The 23,779-nt window shown below is 37.2% G+C and overlaps 1 protein-coding gene across 8 annotated transcripts in view; it reads right to left on the reverse strand.

Moving 5' to 3' along the window:
* The window catches only part of LOC106089411 (GATOR complex protein Iml1), a 130,668-nt gene that overhangs the window by 43,996 nt on the left and 62,893 nt on the right, over positions 1-23,779 (reverse strand). For 4 of the 8 annotated variants that reach the window (XM_059360107.1, XM_059360106.1, XM_059360109.1 and 1 more), the window contains exons 8-10: positions 21,393-21,588; positions 21,195-21,329; positions 17,327-17,452 (exon numbers count right to left, since the gene is read on the reverse strand). In XM_059360107.1, coding sequence (XP_059216090.1) covers positions 17,327-17,452; positions 21,195-21,329; positions 21,393-21,588 — 457 coding nt within the window. The remainder of the gene's footprint in view (positions 1-17,326; positions 17,453-21,194; positions 21,330-21,392; positions 21,589-23,779) is intronic. The other 4 variants (XM_059360110.1, XM_059360108.1, XM_059360105.1 and 1 more) reach the window with 3 other exon arrangements.

The following is a 23,779-nucleotide window of genomic DNA, read 5'->3' on the forward strand; positions in this document are numbered from 1 at the left end:
CAATTTAAAAGAAACAGGTGAAGTCAGTGTAGAGGAGGATACGGAAATGTAGCTTGTGTATCACCGCATACCACCCAGTGTAATTGTGTGTGTGTGTGTATGTATCGTGGATATGTATGTATGTTTGTTGTTTAGACATATAGAATAAGCAAAAAAGCTGATAATTACTAACCAACTCAGCAAAGCATTTATAAAAAAATTAACAATTATTTATCGCTAAAAATAGGTACTATCGTCTGCTTCTAAAATAAAATCGGCATATGTATACTTAAAGTAAAAATAAATGAGCAAATCTAACCGCATTTACATTTTGGAACTTAAGAAAGTAAAAAAAGCAAACAAACAAAAAACGGCAAATTCGACCATATTACACCTTTCACCATAACCAATTGGCATTTCAAATGTATCTTTGAGGATACTTGGGTGTTGTTAACCGATCAGGCAAATATACCAAGGGAGGACGTGGTTGTTATCGAGACGCCCATAAAATTTATGTTTAGGAAACACTACATTATGAACAGTGCGCGTTTCCTGTTAGAGAACGCATTCCTCGAAAATATGAACGTGTAGAACCGGGTCTACGGAGTCGAACAATTATGGCTCGACTACCACTCGAAGTGGTTGGTATCCAAAGTTCGCCCCGGCTGTACCTTTTAACTTTTGGCTTTGTTTTTTATTGAGCTCAAATTCCCTATCTAGTTGATCTCTTAATTGGCCTTCTAAGCTTCCTGCATTCAACCAAATTTGTTATTCGAAACAGCAACAATGTTTGCTAAAACAGCAGTTTTTGTCTGCTGAAAGTGCTAAAGCAGACATTACTGATGTTTTAGCAAACATAGGGCTGCTGTAAGAAATGATTGCTAATTTCTTAATGCTATTTCAACTAACAAAATATGCTGTTATGAGTACACAAGTTTGCTGGGAAAAAAATTGTATGCTACTTTTTATGGTTGTCTGTAACTTGTTTTGGTTACTATAGACATTTTTTAGATATATTTAAAAATATTGTTGGAAGAGATGATTTTGATTTGTAGAATATTACTGTGAAGAAGCTACCTGATCCATCCATTGGTATACATTTCGAAATGTGGCTGAGCTAGCTTGCAGATTTTGTTATTGCTCTACTAAAGTGCACATGACTGGCATGGCCTTTTGTATATAAATTTAAACACAAAAATGTTATGGAAAGTATACATTCAGTGGTGATTAAAAAACACCCACTTAGACACACATTTACATGTGTTCTTTTTTTCTTCTAACATCCCCTTCATAATTAAGCAGCAGTCATTTTCAGCAAATAACAGATTTTTCACCTGCAACTCTGAAATTGCAGTACTACTGCCGTAATAGCAGAACTACTGCTACAATAGCAGAAAAATTAACTACTAATATTCAGCAAAGTAGAAAACCAAATTTTTTCAAGAACACAACTTTTGGATATCCAGGATATATGGATATTTCGTTAAGGATGAGCTTCTATTTTCACCTGATTGGTCGACATTGATGTGGCTGTAGTAGTCCTTGTACAAGACAAAAACAAACATTGTAGATGTACCGTTGGTGATGTATGCTTAACATGTTTTCATATCCTCTTTCACTTGAAACATCAACATATTGTTAAGCAACAGCAAAGGGCTCGGCCGTATGCCATAAGTCTTCTGGAGGGGAATTTCAGGGCTTGAGTTTGGCTTGGCATTGTGTCGACTGCGTGACGAGAGGTTAGGGTCGTTTTCATTCCCAAGGCGTAGAAACCAAGCCACTCCTGGCCTAAGGACTTTAGGCCGATTAGTTTCGTCTTAACCTTCGCAGGTCAAAAGACTTTTTTGTACGTCGCGGATGGGTCAACTATATAAATTGAAAGAAACTGTCATATATACTCTAAAATTGCTTACATGTGAAAAGAAAAACTGAAGATAGCAAAATACAACATCCTGTCTAACCACTTCCTCCCTCCAGCAGGGTTTTTTAAGAAGAAAAATTCACCCAATTTATCCCCCTCTTTTGAGAAAAGAGCTGGTGTTGTTCCCGAGAAGGAGAAGATATGGCAGGTTCAGGGACCGGTTCTTGATGGAGTGGAGCTGCCGCTCTCTCTGGAGGCTAATTATCTGAGCATTGTTCTTGACCAGAAATTGAACTAGAGAAGGAACGTTGAGGAGAGAGTTAAACGGGGGATGAATGCGTTCTAGGCAGGAGTTAGGGACTTGGACCGAGTACGATCCGTTGGATTTAAACTGCTGAGGTTCGACCGATCCTCACCTATGGGTGGCTGGTGTGGCATCGGGCTCTAGAGAAGGTGTGTCTTCGCAGTATGTTGGAGAAGATGTTGATATTTGAGGGGAGGAGGAGTGGTCCCAGAGCGGCGCTGCAAACGATACTTGGTCTGAAATCTTTGCAGTTGTACGTGTAGTACGCGGCATGGCGATTTTCGGCATTCGTTTGTTCTGCGGAAGGCTGCTGGCGTGGGACGACTACGTAACATTTGCGACGGATTATGTGCCGAGCGGATCTTTCTTCGATGACAACCTGGTGGTTGCCTTCCCGGTCTTGGGCGGTCCGTCATTCTTGGGTCCCTTTGTCTACACGGATGGGGCAACAGGGTAGGGGTTTTTGTTGAATTCCCAAGAATTAGGAAGTCACATAGATTTCTGCATGGGTTCAGTGCCTTTCCGGCAGAGGTTTTGCCCTTTTCAGCGGCGGCTCTCTCAAACTGTCACGATTCATGTGGGTAGTCGGGCGGCGCTGAAGTCCCTGGCTGCTGGTCGCAAAAGTCGAGGCTTGTCGGGAGATGCAGGCAGCGTCTCGTACGTTTGGGGGCTGCTGTCAGATTGTGCTGGGTTCCGGGCCATCAAGGGGTGGTAGGTAACGAACTTTCCAGGTTTTGGTCGCGGATAATGTGCGAAGCCGATGGTGAACTTTCCTTTGAGTTGGCTGTATGAGATGGTGGATTCTTATTATGACGAATGTGCTGACACGGCGTGAACTGGCGTTTTAGGCTACAGGTTCTCCGAAACGAGGATGTTGGCTAAGGAAGAGTGACCATAGTTTGTTGATGGGAGTCCTGACCGACCACTGCAATGGCAGGTAGTTGATATGGTGATGGGCTCGGGTAGATGAAGATTACTGCAGGGTCTATGGGGATAAGGAGGACAGGGTTGAACATCTGCTGTGCCAGTGCTTCGCATTAATGGGGAGAAGATGTAGGATTATGGGTGAACACCTCTTCACTGAGCTCATACAGAAATTCTGCAAGAGCCTGCGATGGTTGGCGGGGCGCTCCTCTAGTCGGTGAGACTTCTTCGACTTCTTTTTGGTTTCTATTCATATTCTTATAATGGCTTTCGTTTCTCTCTTCTCTCACATTTCTTTTCTTTTAAGGACGAACACAATGGACCAGAGGTCTCCGTTTGAAGGGGTTGGTAACTTCGGTTGCCAGACGTGTGTCTTTTAACCTAACCAAACATCAACACATTGGTAAAAAAACACAATATATTGGTAAAAAAACAATATATTGTTTATTTACATTTCATATGGCAAAATATCTCCGCCGCCGATCTTTTGTCTTAAAAATCGATCAATTCATTGACTAATTACGATTCATACATAAACTCATTCCTATACGTAATCGGGAATTTGGCCTCAGGATTTATTATACGAAAGAACATTTATTATATTTATTATTATACGAAAGAAAATTTCAACTCTAATGAGCGAAGTTGTTACGCTTAGTCGAGCGGAATTTTTAAAAATATTCTCGGACAAAAAAATTATATTGAGCAGTTTGCCAAGTCCCATATAAACGCCTATATAAGTCATAGCTTTGCTTTCTGAGGCATATTATCTTTAAAATTTTCTTTGTTTTGAGAGTTATACCTAAACGGTAACCTATTTTGTTAATTAAAAATGGTAGTTCCTATGTCTTCATATGGAAACAACAAGTGGTTCTGATTTCATATGTACATTTCATCACCGCCACATAGGTGAGTGATGCAGTTTTTCGTTTATATTCTGCTTTTTCCAAAGGAAAATATGGAGGTAATGCGTCGCAATAAAAATTTCACAAGAACCGACCCAAGACCGGCCGGGCGTCCGTCGGTCGGCCCTTTAAAATTCAATTTTTTAGTGGCATATACAAGTTTCGTATCTGACTCTTCCCATGTTTTCGATCGGACATCGCGTATTAACCACGGTTGGACTTAAGTGACTATTTTTCAATGATTGACTGTTTCCTTAACTGCGGCTATGAAACATGAATAAGTAAAAGCAACAGCAAACACTGAAAAAGAACAAATAGAATGACTTAACTTGACTTGGTAAGCAAACATTTTAAGCACCGAAAGCAAGCCAAATCAACACGAATGCATTTGAATCGGCCAAATGCAACGGAAACCGGCCTTGAGCTTTGTTTTTGAGCATTGCGTTGAAAAATGCAACTCTAAAATGAAATCCCACAAAAGCAACACCCAAAAGTTAAAAGATTTTCAACTTTGACGATTGAAATCGAGCGTCATTCTGTGTTATCCTACGTAAAGTACTGGTTTTAGGCGTCAAAAATTTTTTAACTTTTGCGCGCTGTTTTTGTTGGATGTAGTTGCATTTTTCAAGGCAACGCTCCAAAAACAAAGCTCAACGCGCGCTCATTCTGTTTTGGCCTTTACTTTGCTTTTGCAAAAAATTGAAATTTGCCGTTATTATCAATAGGATATTCGATATCGATCGATCGATGCCAGCACTGCAATATGGGTATCAAATGAAATACCTTTCATTTATAACTGACTCTATCGACTCTTGATAGAGTAGATGTCCCATCCGACTCATTGCAAAGTTGCCAGTTCCTACGGATAGAAATAAACGTGAAAATTTGAGCAACAGGATAATTGTGATTGGAAAAAGTTGTTATGAATGAAGAAAAAAGATAACTTTTTTTGTTAATTTATTTGTGTGTTTTCAATGTGTTTGTGTTATCTCATTTCCTTCTTCTCATTTCTCTAAAGAAAGGAATGAAAGAAAACGTCAGATTTCTGTTCGTTGCAACGCATAGCCATTTTTTGCTGAGTACGACGGGTCATCTACTCTCCCCCACTGTCTATGAATAATACGATTTTGATATACAACTTTATCCGCGTGTCCTTTAATCTTATCTTACATCAACATATTGTTAAAAAAAAAACAACAACGTATTTGTATGTTGTTGTTTTTTTTAAGTAATTACATTTTAACTGACCATCAATTGCTTTGTTTGCATTTGATATGGTAAAATATATCTGCCGTCGGTTTTTTATCTTAAAAATCGATAACTTCATTGACTCATCACGATTGTATGCCGCCATCTAACTCGTTTGTGCGATTCGTAAATTATGTTCGTATATGAACTCATTTGCATACGTATGCGGGAATTAGACTCCAGGATTTATTTCTTACACCGTACGAAAGAAAATTCTGACTTGAATGAGCGGAGTTTTTATGCTTACTCGAACAGCAGAACACCGCCACAGAGGTGGTGATGTAGTGTATCGTCAATCAAGCGCCACAATATTTAATTTTTTCTTACTCCAAAAGAAAAAATGGAAGTAATGCATCGCAATAAAAATGTCACTAGAACCGACTGCAGTGAGAATCATGCGTAGGGTGAACAAGCCCGACTTATTAAAACCAGTCGACCGCTTTTTTTGTTCCTCCATCGGTCGGCCCTTTTAAAATTAAATTGTTTGATTTTTAATGGCTGATTAGAGGTCTCTGATAACCGTTATTTTCAATTTTCTCATAAAGTATTTATTCATCAGTAACTATCTTGTCCCCTTCAATGATCTGAGATCCAACAAAGCATAAATTGATTTTTTTTAAAGTATAACAGAAAAAAAATGTAAAAATCGAGCATGCGTTACTCGCGAAATTTAAAAATAACGTTTTTTTTATCAGACCTTATCTCTCTCTACCTAGGTTTTCGGTCGGACATCGCGTATTAAGACACTGTTAATCGAATCGCTAACATATCAGGTACAGTATGTACTCGATTAACGCAACTTTTCCAGAACTCCTCGATTACGAGGGAATCCTCGGTTATTAGAACACCTTATTCAAAGACATTGTAGATACGCCAAAGCATCTTTGATCAAAATTTACCTTATAAATGCAATTATAAATTATTTATTAACATTGACCAGCAATCGTTTTTGGAGCTTTGAACTTTAACAATTAAAAACTCTTTTGAATTTGTTAGTTGATTTTGCGAATCAGTGAAAACGATTACCGATCTATTTTAAATTGTAAGCAAAGCATTCTGGTTCATTCTGCTTTGATCAGTGTGATCAAAACAGAATTAAACAGGATTACCGAGGGGCCGCCGCAACTGGCTCAAAAAAATCCGTACATCAGCCGTATGTTTGCAATAACTCTATTCATTGTGAGTAAAATTATTATTATGAAATGGCAAACCAAACTGAGCATAAATCAAAGATTTAAGGAATTTCACAAGATATCCAAATTGCTTTGGTCACAATTTAGGTTCAAACATGTGTTGCCATTTTTTACTTGCGGTATGATGTTTACATTTTGCAAATTTTCAATTAAATAAAAATTAGGTGTTGAAACTTGCCATAAATGGTGCCAAAAGATAAAGAAAATTCTTATTTGTATATTTCACAAACTTTTTGAACACAATTGGGCGTAATTTCGTAATGATTTACAATATAGTTTTCTATTTACGAAGGAACACAAAGAGGAATTGATAAAAATGCTGCATTCGACATGCCAACTTGCATGAATCTAAACTGTGTCACTTTTACGAAATTAGAAGGGCCAAGCAGTTTGTATATCTTGTAAAATTCCTAAAATATTTGGCATAAATCAAGTGACAGCTGTCAAAAAGACAAACCGCGAAAATGTGTGGCCATAATGAATACGGCCACAATTTGTTTTGAAAAGTTTTACAAATTTCAATCCCTAAATACAAACAAATTATAAATTAGGGGCGTGTTTAAAACTAGCGCCAGCATTCATAAAACAAAATTCCTTTATAGAACTGTCAAATTAACCTATTTTAAGGCTTCATTAAGTTTTGTGAATACGGCCGCAAAGGTACTACAAAAATCTTAAACAAATATGAGAAACAGAATAAATCATGCAGCAAGAAGTAAAAAATATCACATGCGGAGCACTACAGAAATAAGAGCTAATTAAAAAAACCACACCTCACCCAATTTATACACTGTGGAATTTAATATTTGTAATAAAATAGTTTAAAATATTAACTGGTGTGTAGGCCATTGTACGGTAATCCAAAAAGAGCACAATTTAAAACCGCTCAACTGATTGTTCTGAAGTGTTCACACAATCTAGAGATTAGTCCCAGGTGGGAACTTCCTTTGAAAGCGGGTTGAGAACACTTCCGCTTACCTTAATTTTTAAAAACCCCACATCTCTGAGACGAGGGCACTGATTTAAGTGAAATTTTATTTTCACCTTAATGGTAATCTATAAACAAGAATTTTTCAAAAAAAAAATCGTATCTATAGATAGTAAAGCAACAACCAACCCAAGGCGTATTTATCAGGTGGCCGCATCAACTCAGCTGAGAGAATTTGAAGTGTCAATTCACTTTTGAATTCGCCGTACATAAATATAAACTGTAAAATAAATATTTTATAACTTGTGTTTGCTGTTGTTATAGTTTTTAAACTTAGGATATATAATGGCAGGCGTCTAAGAAACTCATTCACTGTCAGCTTCAATCAGGCAACAGAAGAACGCTGATAAAATTTACGTCAGTACAATGCCAGACATTAGAATGAAGAAGATTAGGAGCCAATATGCATGACAACGGCCAGGCGGTCTGGACAAGTTCCCTTCAAAATGCCATTATAACCTATAGTAGTCAAGAATAGCGAAAGAACTATTGCATGAAGATAATTTAGACAGGAAAATATGTGTTTGTGTAGCCATAAACCTGCATCTACTGTCGCAATTTCAGGGCAGTCCCATGAAATTTCAATTTCAGGGCAGTCCCGTCTATGACTCCTCCTCATCCCCACAAATCGCGCTTTAGTCCGCCATGTGCCGAGCGCAAGGTCAAAGTCCTGACATTGCAATGGCTTTTTGGGACATTCAGTAGCGAGAGCGACAGCTTCATCCCCCCTCTTACTACAATCTTCCTATTTGAGATAACGGTAATTATCCCGCCTATCAACATCAGCATTCACTAGGTAGCTATGGTGAATGCTGGCTATGGCTACAATAACCTAATGCAAATTGTTTAAACCTGCCATCTCGGTGGTGTTGTGGGTAGAACCTCTGGAGATAATTGGAATTTTTAAATATGTGTTTCTAGCTTAACACTCAAAAAATAAACTTCTTTCTCTGATTGGTCGAGGCAAATTTGCCGAACATTTTAAATGTCAGGCGAATCGAATTTTCTTCGCCCTGTTGACAAATTTTGACATATCAAGTTCTCAAAAAAGATGCTTTGTTGTAGCAATTGCCGATGCGGCCACCTTATTAAATACGCCTTGAACCAACCTAAAGGACGTGTTTACAGATTGCCACAATATGGGCCTTAAATGAAAATAATTTGGAAGTAAAGTACGAATGTTATATTAAAATTTGGAACCAAGTATTCGTAAACTCCACCGAATAAATATAAAGGCCAATCGAGACAAAGTGGAAGTCTTTGACAGTAAAATACGAATTTTATGGGTTGATTATAGATTGTAACTCAGCTATAGTTGCATTGCCGGTAGAAGATGCCATGAGATAGTATAAAATTAGAATTTTTTGTCAGTGTAATCAATATCAGTTTATTGAATGTTCAGCTATTAAGAACATTGTAAACAAGTTAATTCGGCCGGACCGAATTTTATATACCATCCACCATGTATCGCATTGTTAAGCAAATAAAAATTGTTATGCTATTGGATCTATGTCAGGGTATGAACCAATTCGCCATTGTGGAAAATATCATCCAAATCGGATAAGGATTGCGCCTTATTGGGGTTCAAGGAGTAAAATTGGGAGATTGCTTTACTCTTTCAAAAGTTTGCGTGCTTTCCACAGACAGACAGATGGATGGAAATGGCCAGATCGACTTAAAATGTCATGGCGATCAAGTATATATACTTTACGGGGCCTAAGAGCAATATTTCGATGTGTTACAAACGGAATGACGATATTAATATACCCCCATTCTATGGTGGAAAGTATAAAAAGTATTCCATGTTGTAAAGAAATGGAAATTTCTTTAAAAAAAAATTTACCTTTTGGCAACACAATTGAGTATGCAAATCATAATGGACCCATAAAATTAAGTATCGGAAAGACGCACTCCGCCAAAAATGACCCAAAACGAGCATTAAGGCCAACCAATCGGAACTTATATGGTACTCAAACGATAGGTCTATGGGATTATAGTACGAATCTCATATTGAAATTAGGAACATGCGTGTGGAGGCCGTCCACTTCTCAAAATCCCCAGCGGGGTAGGACAATCGGGACAAAATAGGACTCCAAAGAAAGAGCTTTGGAAGTAGAGTACAAATCTTGCACCCGCATTTGGGGTAAAATTGACACAGGAGGGATCTGTAGATAAAGCAATACTCTAAACAAAAAACAATTTTATGGTGTAGCTAAGCGCACCGACGGTCGAGCTAGTATGATAAGAAATTAGAAAAATATTGGAATCGATTTAGAAAAACAAAAAATTATATTATTTAAATTTTTTGCTGAAATTGATGTTGCCCTTTTTTAATGTGGAATGCAATACAAATAAAGGAGGCACGTGTATGTTCCATCAATATCTTCCCCTTTATAATCTACAAAGTTTTTCTTGTAATTATTATTTTTTTACGTTCCACAGTGTTTTTGTATTATTGCCTTTATAAATTCCTAATCTGTGAGCAGATTTGGGTGTAATGTGTAGTTGTGTTTATGTATGTATATGGAATATGACTATGGGTTGGTGCTAATGGAGTAAAATTTGTGAAGTTTTGGTGATGTTCAACATTTAATATACATGCATGGCGATTTCCTTAGCTGTTCTATATAAAATATTTGCAATTATTTAAGGCTCGAATATTAGTTATTACTGTTATCACAGTTTGCCATTTTTTTTACTTCGTATTCGTTTTCATATTAGAATGTAACTTAAGCAGACTTTGTTAATCTTTAACTCAATTAGATTTTTAAAATATATATTTATATAAACATTTACATACGCGTTTAGAAGCCAGCCACTAGATAAGCAAATTGATTAAAAACTATGATCTTATGATAATAATAATAACACGACTTTCTTTTACTCTGATTTTTTGAGCTTCTATCTTAAATTGGAGCGTAGTTGTTTTTCGAAAAGAAGATTTAGTGTGCTTTATCTACATGTACATGTTTTTGCGATAAATTACTGCAATAATTAATGACTTTATCATTCATTCTTGGTATATATAGAACATGTTGTAAGGGGTATCAACTAGTTTTTCTTTATTTATATATTAATTTAACGTCAAACGTTTAAAATGGATTGTGCATATTGAAAAGGATGCCAAGTACAATTGAATGTTGTAATATAATTCAAACTCAAATTTTTACGAATTATAAGCAGATCTCAGTTTATTTGCATTTATCTCGATGTTATGACACAATTATATTAAAAGCCTTTCAAGTTCGCACAACCCATTAATGGTTTTGTATTATAATCTGCTATATTCGTTATGCTATAAATAAAACAAAAAGTAGTTGTTGTTGTTTTCGCACATTTAAATACCTACTTTGTGATGGATATTTCTTTATCGCATAAATGTTATCAAACAATGTATGTGCCTTAAAAATTCTTGTTGTGTTTTCTTTTACCTGGCAGCCATTTGTGTGTTTCTCTAATGATTTTTGTCATTGAACATACCAGCATTTTTGTACCAAAAGATTAAAAATTGTCACTTTCCGATTTTTACACCCGCACTCGTCCGAGGTGCTGAATATTCTGACTGCTCTTTGCTCAGTCAAAACAAAAAAGGAAAACATGTTGTGTGCCAAAATGTGTCTATATCAGTCAAATATGCATAGAGCTCGCTCTAACCGGCATGTATTGTCGTATGTATTGTACATTTTTTATAGGCATGTATCTACATTTATATACCATGAAATAATAGCACGCTCTGGAGGCCACCGTAGCGCAGAGGTTAGCATGTCCGCCTATGACGCTGAACGCCTGGGTTCGAATCCTGGCGAGACCATCAGAAAAAATTTTCAGCGGTGGTTTTCCCCTCCTAACGCTGGCAACATTTGTGAGGTACTATGCCATGTAAAACTTCTCTCCAAAGAGGTGTCGCATTGCGGCACGCCGTTCCGACTAGGCTATAAAAAAAGGAGGTCCCTTATCATTGAGCTTAAATTTAAATCGGACTGCACTAATTGAAATGTGAGAAGTTAGCCCTTGTTCCTTTGTGGAATGTTCATGGGCAAAATTTTCAACTTGCAATAGCACGCTCTAATCGCAGGATTGCATATTTATTCTAAAATCATATTAAACTTTTAGAACGTATTGAAAAGACATATGAGATAACATATTGTGTAATACCAGCTTCACCATTAAAAAATATTTTCTTCATTAAGTTTATGCGACATGGGTATGTATGATTTATTTTTCGATAATTATGCCCACATATGTAACACATCCTATCGGGGTCACTCATTGTTCATATAAAAGTATTTGCAACTGAAAATCATGAGTGCTACGAACTTTATGGCATCTCTTTTTTCACTGAAACATAACCATAGACATTCCACGAATTTCTGACATATCGGAATCTTGTGTGCCGAATGCTACACGCCAAAAACTAGAACGTTTGGGAAATTTTTACGACAAACAAAACACTTTTATTATGAAGTTTTTCTTTTATAGTAACTGTGTTTCGCTTCAGCATATCAAACGTTAGCCAAAAACGTAGCATTGAAGCTTCGTCTACGGTAAAAGGACCTTTCTTTTGTTGTAAACCAAAAACTCTTTAATTGCTTAAGTGTTGCGATAGCCGTAAAGGATTATTCGTTTACCGAACCTATAATTTCAATTCTCTTGTGTCTCTCCTATAAAAGGGAAAGGGTGATTATTTGAGCGTATAGGCCATTGGTGGGCGCAAGTAATCGCACTATAGCACATTACTGTGTGCGAACACAAGATAATAATCCCAAGAAAGAGCCCATGGGTTTGTACATAATTCCAATTACGCGCTCCTCACTAGTATAGGCACATTCCGACACACAACGTTTTTTCTTTTTTTTTTTTTGACTGAGTAAAGAGACGCCAGTGCGTTGAGAAGCTCGGTCGGCTGGGGATGGTAAATTCGCAAAGTGATAATTTTAGTTTTGCGTGAGGTACAAACAGGTGCTGGTATGTCCAATGACAAACATTATTAGAGCAACAGACAAATGACTGTCAGGTACAAGAAAATACAACATATACATTGTTTGGTAATATTTACGAGATAAAGAAATATCCATCCCAAAGTTGGTATTTAAATGTGCAAAAGCAACAATTCCCAAAAGTATTTATTTGTTTTATTTATAGCTTAACGATTACAGCAAATCATAATACAATACCATAATGGAGTTGTGCGAAAATGGACGGCCTTTAATATAATTGTATATGATAACAAGAAAATAAATCCAAATAAACTCTGAAAGAGTTGGAATTACCCACTGTTTTTAACTGGTAAAATGTAGAGTTTGAATTGTGTTACAACATTAAACACGAACTTGGCATCCTTTTCATTATGCACAAACTCGTTGAAACCCCAAATAACATCTTATATATAAAAATAACATCTTATATATAAAAATCAATTTGTGTTTGTTTCTTTGTATGTTTGTGTGTTCCTTATAGACTCAGAAACGGCAGAACCGATTTTCCTGAAATTTTCACAGATGGTGCATAATGATCCCGTGGTGAAAATAGGGTACTACACATTTTGATATCTGAAGGGGGCGGACCCTCCCCCTTACCCAAAATTTCAGAAACGCCAGATCTCGGAGATGGGTGGTGCGATTTAAGCGAAATTTTGTGTGCTCTCATATAGTGCCCCAAAAATAAATATTTGGTATCCACATTTCGGATGGGGTACCTAGGGGGGCTGCCCCACCCTAAAGCCTACCAAACATATATTTAGATCTATCACGACAAAATGGGACTCAAATGAAAGGTATTTAGAATAGGAAAACGTATCTGATATCCAATTGTTGGACCAAGTGCTAGGGGGACCACCCCAAGCCCCAAAACACACTTAAATCGGACATATTTACCGAACATGGCAATATGGGACTCAAATGAAAGGTATTTGCGAGTAGAATACGAATCTGATATCCAAATGTGGGATCACGTTTCTGGGGGCCGCCTCTCCCCAAAAACATCCCCCAATCCTCAAAACACCCCTAAATCGGGCATATTTACCCACCATGCCAATGTGGAGATTAAATGAAAGGTATTGGGGGGTAGAGCAAGAATTAATACCCACTTTCGGGACCAGTTTGCTGCGGGTCAACCCCTTTCCCAAAATACCCCACAAGCAGCAATTTTTTAGTGACCATCGCAAAATGGGGCTCAAATAAAGGTATTTGGGAGTAGAATACGAATTTGATATCCAAATTTAGGACCATGTATTAAGGGCATCACCCTTTCCCCAAAACACCCCGCAAAGGGTAAAAATTTTTCGACCATGCCAATATGTGGTATATAAGATCAGAAAACGAATTTGATAATCTATTTTGGGCCATGTGTTTGGGGGACGCCTCATCGTCCTAAGCCAGTGGCAATATGGGGTTTAAATAAATGGTTTTTGAAAGAAGAGCACGATGCTGATATTTTTTCAGGGCCAAGTGCCTGGGGGACCACCTCATCCCCGAAAACACCGCTAAATCAGATATCATGAGAGTAAATAAATATTCCAAGGAAACTTTTGTTCCATATAAAGTAAAAGAAGGCGCAGCGGAGCGGGCCCGGGTCAGCTAGTGTTTTATATATATCAAGAATTAAAGGTACTGTCAGAATATAAAAACTTTATATTTGCCACAAAGTCTTGCAATAATTGATCCTAAAAACATGTACTTTTATCGAAAACAAAGTCCAACGTTTTTCACAATATAAGTTTTCTTGTCGTCATTTTTACCCAGTTTTCGATTGAAATATATATATGATTTTTTGGTGATACGAAAACAACGTCTTTAATCTAATCTTATAGTGATTTAAGGGGTTTGAAAATACTTTCGAATGAAATTTTTTTTCTCCCATATGTTCTAAAACAAATGCTCACAAAGTTGTGTGACGCACGCTGCAAAAAATGGAAGTGTCTTTTGAGGTAAGTCGTAGCCAACGGCAAAAATGATATCCAATGATTTAAAGATGAACAAATGACAATTTCAAATATACGACTAAACAATCTAAAACTTTTACAATTTTTTGAAATTTTTTCCACAAGCTTATAAATGAAAAAGAGTTGTATTTATTTTAACGAAATAATGTGTGTTATCGTCTATTAACTACATTTAAGAGGGATTTTATACTTTAGATCAATTTATGAATTAATATTCAATTATATATTAATTTTATATTTTAATAAATAGTTAATGGCATTTTAAAGCAACAACGGATATTGGCTTGTATGGCGCTATATTTAATTAAGGAGCCATTTTTTTATGGATATTGGAAGTGCTTTGAATACAAAATTTCAGCCAAATTCAGTAAAAATGTAACCATTTATTGGCTTAAAATGAACAAGTATCGTAGAAGCGTGCTAAGTTCGGCCGGAATGAGTTTTGGGAACACACCACCATGGATTCTGCTAAAAATGTATACAAGCTAAATTTAATTGAAGGGCATAATTTTATTCCATATACCAAACTTCTGTCAAACCAGCAAAAATTAAAGCTTCTAGAAACCGAACAAGGATTATCGAGAGAACGGTTTATATGGGAGCTATATCAGGTTATAGACTGACTTGAACCGTACTTGGCACAGTTGTTGAAAGACGTAACAGAACACCGCATGCAAAATTTCAGCCAAATCGGACAAATATTGCGGCTTGTAAGGACTCAAATCGGCAGATCGGTTTATATGGGAGCTATATCAAGTTATAGACTGATTTGGACATTACTTAGTACAGTTGTTGAAATTCATAATAGAACACTATATGCAACATTTTAGCCAAATCGGACAAAAATTGCGGCTTATAAGGCCTTAAGAATATCAGGTTATAGACCGATTTGGACCGTACTTGGCACAAATCGGACAAAAATTGCGGCTTCCAGGGGTTCAAGAAAGCATCGGTTTACATGGGAGCTATATCCAAATTTGAACCGATGTGGCCCATTTGCAATCTCCAATAACCTACATCAATAGTAAGTATCTGTGCGAAATTTCTGGCGGCTAGCTTCACGCGTTCGACCGCTATCGTGATTTCGACAGACGGACATGGCTAGATCGACTCAGAACGTCGAGACGATCAAGAATATATAGACTTTATGGGGTCGTAGATCAAAATTTCGAGGTGTTACAAACAGAATGACTAGATAAGTATACCCCCCTACTGTGGTGGTGGGTATAAAAATTGGAACATGTGCTTATATTGCAGCTACATTTATCTGTGGACTTTTTTGGGTCGTATTAAATACGGGTACTCTCCTAGCACCCCACTAGCTTCGTTCATAATATTAAAATTGTTTTGTATACCCCCATCCTATGGTGATGGTGGATGGTATACACCATCACCATAGAATGGAGGTATACTAATTTCGGCATTTCCATAAAGTATATATTCTTGATCGTCATGACATTTTAAGTCGATTAAGCTATGTCCATCCGTCTGTCGGAAGCACCATAACTTTCGAAGGAGTAAAGCTAGGCGCTTGAAATTTTGCGAAATACTTCTTATTAGTGTAGGTCGGTTGGGATTGTAAATAGGCCAAATCGGTCCATGCTTTCATATAGCTGCCATATAAACCGATCTTGGGTCTTGATTTCTGGAGCCTTTAGAGGGCGCAATTCTTATCCGATTTGGCTGAAATTTTGCAAGTGGTGTTTTGGTATCACATCTTACACCTCTGCCAAGTATGGTCTAAATGGGTTCATAACCTAATATAGCTGCCATATAAACCGATCTCCCTATTAGACTACTTGAGCTTCTAGGGGGCGTAATTATCCGATGTAGCTGAAATTTTGCAAATATTCGTTTTGATATGACTACCAACACCTGTGCCAAGTATGGTCTGAATCAGTTCATAACCTAATGTAGCTGCCATGTAAACCGATCTCCCAATTTGATTTTCTGAGCCTCTGGACGGCTTAAATATAACTCGATTTGCCTGGAAAGTGGCGCAGATAATAGATGGATTTTCACTTTTTCATTATATGCATATAATTGCCCTTCACAGGGAATATACAACAATTTGCGATTTCTACCGTCTACCGGCAATGAGTTCAAATTCCATAATCACTTGTTATTCGCTTCAGGTTTAGCTTTGAACTGATAATAACACACAAAGATATTACTCCAATGCCTTTTCTGGATTCGAAACAAACTACAGCGGTATTACTGGTTATGTAATAACTGGATATTGTTCACAAAACTTTATGGAGCCCTAAAATAGGTTTATTTGACAGTTCTATAAAGGAAATATGTCAAATAAAGCTATTTCAAATCTACATTAAGTTTTGTGAATAAGGCCGTAAGTTTTTAACTAAATGAAACAGCAAAAAAAAAATTAATTATCGTTTTTGGGCTTTGTGTCATAATTTGTGTCAAAATAACGCTACGCCCAACTAAAGCTGTCTGTGCTCGGACGCCATAAGATACTTAAAACTATCGTGTGCATATTGCACACTCACCTCTGGTTAACAAATGTTAAGACTCTTTAGTATGTTTAGGGTTCCAAAAAGGAAAAACCTAAACACATTAAACACATGACAAAAAAAAGTATTTTTTTATAATCTATTATTATAGGATAGAGTTATTTTGAAAAACTTAGTATTTACTATTAAATAGGTAAATCGCCAGGAAATCGCCAGATGTACATTAAAACTAAATATCTACAGTGTACTATGTATAATATGTACATACATACTAATATCTGGTCTGTAGGTGTGAATAATGTAAATTTTATCAGGTGGGTTATCATTCCAATCAAAAAGGAAACATATCTGGGTGTAAATTACAAGCTTTAAAATAATTGCATCAAATGTTATTACTGAAAAGTGCAAATTGCTTTCACATTTTTTCTTTGAATTAATGTGTAATATACTACAGCAAAAAATACAACAAGTTATATTTATATATATATATATAAATGATATTTTGCTAACCTATGATAACTTTTCCTTTGCCATCTGCCTCAGACTCGAACATATTTCCAACTGAAGTTTCTGTTTCAACAATGGGGTTTAATATTTTACGAGCATTCTCTGTGGGTTTTGTAAATGTTTTGGTTTCTTTTTTTTTGGTGGGATTTAAGGGATGTTGCCAAAAATATATATATATATACATATGTTTATATATATAAATGCGTATGAAAGTATGGTCAGTTTCGAGCGGGAACAAATAAGTGGTTTAGAAAAGAGACATGTTATTTTCATTTGTTAATAGGAATTTTTGTTGAAACGTGTAGCACAATGTCAACTACAATGTATACATTTTAGATGCGAACATTATGCATGAGTTTTGAACAATGATTGCATATCGTTTGTTATTTATACGTGTAATGTTTTTTAAAGAATGATACAAAAGGGAGACAAAGCAAAATAGCCGATTACCTTGGTCGCCCCGATAACCGAGTTGGTATCGTTCTCGATTTACCAGGTAGTGGCGGTAGTGGGTTCGATTTCCATCACAGGCCATATCTTCCAGACCCTACTGTGGTATCACAATGGACTACAACAGTATATACGAGTCAACCTAGCCGGTTATTATTTAAAATCAATATCAGTAAACACAAAGTGTACAAACATTGACCCTGCAGGACGATTGGGGTAAAATCACCCCTATAAACATTGCCAGTCATTTTAGTGTATTGTGTTATTGTTTTGACATATTTTTCCTTTCACAGAAACACCGGTTCAAATTTGAACACCGGTTCTAATTTGTCTATGTTGGGACAGTTCGTTTTTTTCCATAAGGACGCATTCGTTGTTCTTGTTGTAGACTAAGGTGATGACTTTATTACAACCTCATATATCAGACTTTGATGAGTTTTTGTTTAAGATTAGATAAAATCTTACATTTATTGATCCGATAAAAAAAACCTCACTCACAAAATTATTTTAAAATTTTTATATCGGCATTTTGGACAATTTTTGAAGTCACTGTAAGCAGCTATTTAAACTGAACACAAGCTTTAGAGCCACATATATGTTGCATCATCAAACACTCAAGGACATTAAACATCCACGTTGTCATTAGAGAGGATGCATCTTAGTGGGAGGTTGTCCTTCTTGCGGCAGGAGTTATATAGGTCTTGCATAACTTTGATCGCACGCTCACAGCACTAGTTGCTTCGGGCAATGTTGATTGGAGATTCCCCAGTGTGTCTTTTAGCATTTGAGAGCTTTTGGGTAGTTATTTAGAGCTATAAAATATTCAGCGCGAAACAATTGACTACTGAACCAATGATCAGCCCATGAGTAAGAAATGAATGAACCGATTTTATGTTCCGGGTTTCAGGCATCAGAATAATAGCTAGAATGGCACGAGAGTTCCATCCCAGTGTTTGGGATCTTGCTAAACTTTATAAAAGGGAATCCACTCCTCTCAGTGAAGTGACTTAAGCTCAATAGTAATTAGATCGATCCTCTCTCTTCGTTCTTTGATAGTGGACTTAAGAAATTTTAAGCGTGCAAGTGTTTTTTAGGGTCATGCAACTCCGTTCACTTTCGGATATAGGAATCAGGCCCACTCTGTCCTTAAGCTTTGATCCATCTGTGTAGCATGATCTTCCAGATGGCTTTATCAGAGTTGCGTTTATCCCAGAATTTGCCGCTGACAGCAGTGCCATGCACTCGACCTTGGGTGTTGTCTCAGGTATCCTATCGGAATCATCATCCCTTCCTTCTAGGTTTCCTATCGTCGCCTCGATTATACCGCGATGGTATGAGCTGCTCCTATTCTCTTTCCGTTCTCCCATCGCGTTAAGTCTCATAGTATGTATGTCTATGGGTCGGATATCTAGAATAGTTTCCGGTGCCCTAGTGGGCGTGGTCCTCATCGCTCCACCTATGCCAAGACAACATGTTCTCTGAACCTGTTGTATTATCCTTACGTTGCCCTTTTTTCCATTTCAGACTACCAAACTACTGAGGCGTAAGTAAGTTTTGACCTAATAACGCTCAGGCCCCATTTCGAGCCTACGGCCCGTCTGCATAGAGCCAAACATCTGTGACCCTCCTCGGTATGCTGCTGAATGTGACACTTCCGGCACGAGATAACTGTGAGCAGCACACGAGCTGGAGCTCTGAGCTCCGATTTGTGTGGTGTTCATCGTTATCATTAGAAGCTCGACTGAGAGCCACCAGACGCGTCCACAGCTTGCAACTGCAGTCGCGAACAATCAGCAGTGTCTAGTGAAGAGTCTCAGCGAGAGACTAGACGGAACCGGCTCTTGGCGCCTTTAAATAACCAATGACCGCCATCTTCTCGCGGCGATCGGTCCTGTGGACCGCAACGAGCTTGCTCGGCTATTGGAGCTTGACGAGGATCGGTAACTCTACATACAAGTGTGGCTACAACAACAACACTTCCAATTCAGTTTTCTGTCCAAGATCACATCGACATCGTTCTATTCAGGAAACGTGGTGCTTCAAATTGGCCCACTTCCGCCTTGATTGTGAACGGGGAGACTTCAGTCTTCTCTGGGTTAACATTGAGACCCTTAGATCTAGCCCATTCGTATGCCATCTCCAAGACTTTTTCTACCTTTCTGCATAGCTGATTCCGATCCTAACCCCTTAGCCTGCGTGGCAGATGGGTTCAAATCACTCCTCAGTCAGCATCCGTAATAGGTTTTTTATGGTTTTCACTCGTAAGAGTGGCGATATAATGCCAAAAGCTTCCAGCTTCTAACCGTGTGTAATACACAACCCAATAAACTGACGCTTTTTTACGACGTGCTCTGTTATTAAGTCAATGGACCTCTTTCCCAATGTTGCGAATCTCTACGGTCATCCAGGGGTTTTCTTGAGCTGATTTCCTTTCTCGAAGAGGGCAACTATTTTCGAAACACTCCACTAGCGCAGTCGTAATCCTCTTGACATTGTCGTCAATGATTTCGATGCCTGGACAATCTAAATTATCTTCCCCAAGTCTTCTTCTGAGTAGTCTTCCGAATTTTGGCCAGTTGGATTTCAACTTATTACGGAGTGCTCCATGAAGACCCTCCAACCCTGAACCTCATCGACTAGATTTTCCGATCACATCTAAAATCTCCTCCCTAATCCTATTTGCAAAGGTAAGAATTCTGCCAAAGCTTGGCCCGCTTATCAATGTTGGTACTACCCAACTAAATGTGGTGAGAGTTCGCATCGCACCCTATTAGTACCTGGTTTTTGTTCAAATTTGCAAAATGCAGAGAAATTGAATAGAAAAACTGCAGTACATTTTTATGAGATAACATTAGGTAACGTGATCAAGTCAATATTAAACGAAACGATGCAACCATTGTACAAAAGTTATCTTACAAAAATTAAGAGTTAATGGCACACTAAAAAATACTATGTAAATGTGATGAATAATTAGAAATGTTTCATTATCGTTTTAGTAGCGATGTCTGTCCAATACATGACGTTCAATTCAAACAATTTTATTATAATTTTTTTTTGTTATCCTTCTTAGGTTTCCATTTTTATGCAACTCTTCTCAACTCAATTCCTTTCACAATTATTGTATTTGTTAGAACACATAAATAACATAGTGATAATACATATAGTATTATGTTGCTATAGTATATAAGGATTTTTGTTTTTTTTTACTTCTTTTCTTTCAATTTTGTTAATTTAAACAATTGCCACTGAAATAAAAAACTTAATTAGACATTGATTAAATTATAAACTCGAAAAAAGGGGGAAATAGTTAACCAATTTGACAATATCACAATTAGGCTATACACGAGGGAATAAGACATGTAAAATAAAACTTGGGGCTGAAACGAAAGAAAGATTGATTGCAAAAAGGATTAGGAACTACCTGTTGTTATGGCCGGTGTCCACTCTTGTTCGCCTGTAGCGCCCCAAAGAAAACTCTTTGTCGGTACTGCAGTTCCATTTGAACTAAGGACAATCCCCGATGAATTGAGTAAAGAATTATTTCTTTTACGTGAAACTGAAAAAATAAAAACCGAGTTTATTGATCTCGAAAATAGAATATTTAATTAGTCAAAGTTACTTTCAAACTTGTCGCCATCTCCGCTAAAACTGTTTGAAAATGATCTGCTTAGTGTGGAGCAGTTTGATGTATGGTCATATTCCATAGAGTTATAACACGACGAGTAATCATTATCATTGTTATTGTTATTATTACAATTTTGTTTTGCGGGTACAGCTTGATAGTGATGTTGTTGGATAAGAACTCCCGTCGGACCCTGAATGAGGAAAAAATATATGTAAGTAATTAGTAAATTTACTGCACCTTCTTCAATTCAAGTTCCTCCCGTGTTTCTTAATGGAATGTTCATGGAATTTACTTTATTTTAATCAAATTTCAACTGCAACATTAGGTACATATGTAAAGGGTGATATTTTAGCTATTATCTGGCAACACTGGTTTAAACAGGCCACGCACGTTTCGATTTTTGTTTCACTGTCAAACATCATCAGTTTGATTTATAATTTAATCATGAATCGTCTTGCAAACGAACAACGCTTGCAAATTATTGAATTTTATTATTAAAATGCGTGCTCTGTTAAGAAAGTTCATCGCGCGCTTCCTCCATTCAGCGACGAAGCTCCAATGCATCCAGAAAAGTTACCAGTGCATCCAGAAAAAGTTGCAGTTTGGGCGGATTATGGGCTGGTGGCATCATTGGTCCGTACTTCTTCAAAAATGATACGAATCGTAATGTTATAGTGAGCGCTATCGTGAGATGATATCCAACTTTTTTGCCTAAAATGCAAGAGCTTGACTGGCATGACATGTGGTTTTGTTTCAACAAGACAGTGCCACATGCCACACAGCACGCGTAAAAATGGGCTTATTGAGATGCGAGTTCGGTGAACATTTTATTTCAAGTTCGGGACCGGTCAATTGGCCACCTAGATCGTGCGATTTAATGCCTTTAGACTATTTTTTGTGGGGCTATGTTGAAGCTCATGTCTAGACAGACAAGTCCTTTTTCGTGAAATACCGGCTGAAATATTGGAAAGAGTATGCCAAAGTTGGACTAGGCGGATGGACCATTTGAGGCGCAGTCACGATCAACATTTGCATGAAATAATCTTTAAACGTTAAATTATATGGACCGTACCGTACCGTATTTTCTGAATTTTATGCGTTTTTTTTAACTTTCCTATAGCTCTTAAAAAATCACCCTTTATATAGAAGCACATATATCGTTGAACTTGTTTCTTTCCGGACTGGAAATATATTTATGAATTGAAACCATCTTTTCAAAACTATTGTGTCGTTTGCGATGCCGTCGGGGACGTTTCATCGAGCCATACCGTCAAAGCAACCATGTATGCGATAAGATGTCGTGAGAAAAAAACCACAACAACGACTTGAAAATTATGAAATTCAGATTCAAATGCAAATTCAGTCAGATCTGATTGTATCTGGCATATCATATCATCATATCATATCAAACTGAATCCGAAAAATGGTTATATATAATTGGTGATATGGTTATATATAATCATATTATTGGGTTGCCCAAAAAGTAATTGTCGGTAATATAGTAGTAATATAGTCGGCGTTGACAAATTTTTTCAACGGCTTGTGACTCTGTAATTGCATTCTTTCTTCTGTCAGTTATCAGCTGTTACTTTTAGCTTGCTTTAGAAGAAAAGTGCGCGAAATTTTGTTTACATTTGTTTGTTTGGCGTCAATTTTAATATGGGTACCACATGTATTGAAAGAAATTCATTTAACAAACCGAATCAACGCTTGTGATATGCACCTTAAACGCAATGAATTCGATCCGTTTTTAAAACAAATCATAACTGGAGATGAAAAATGGATTGTTTACAACAACGTTAGTCGAAAACGATCATGGTCCAAGCATGGTGAACCAGCTCAAACCACTTCAAAGGCTGATATCCCCCAAAAGAAGGTTATGCTGTCTGTTTGGTGGGATTGGAAGGGTGTGGTATATTTTGAGCTGCTTCCAAGGAACCAAACGATTAATTCGGATGTTTACTGTCAACAATTGGACAAATTGAATACAGCCATCAAGGAGAAGCGACCAGAATTGGTCAATCGTAAAGGTGTCATAATCCACCAGGACAACGCTAGACCGCACACATCTTTGGTCACTCGCCAAAAACTGAGTGAGCTTGGCTGGGAACTTTTGATGCATCCACCATATAGCCCTGACCTTGCACCATCAGACACCCATTTATTTCGATCTTTGCAGAACTCCTTAAATGGTAAAACTTTCGGCAATGATGAGGCTATAAAATCGCACTTGGTTCAGTTTTTTGCAGATAAAGGCCAGAAGTTCTATGAGCGTGGAATACTAAATTTGCCAGGAAGATGACAAAAGGTTATCGAACAAAATGGCAATTATATATTTGATTAAAGTTCATTCTAGGTTTTATTAAAAATGCATTTACTTT

Source organism: Stomoxys calcitrans, chromosome 1 (genome assembly GCF_963082655.1).
Source record: "Stomoxys calcitrans chromosome 1, idStoCalc2.1, whole genome shotgun sequence".
Taxonomy (NCBI): Eukaryota; Metazoa; Arthropoda; class Insecta; order Diptera; family Muscidae; genus Stomoxys; species Stomoxys calcitrans.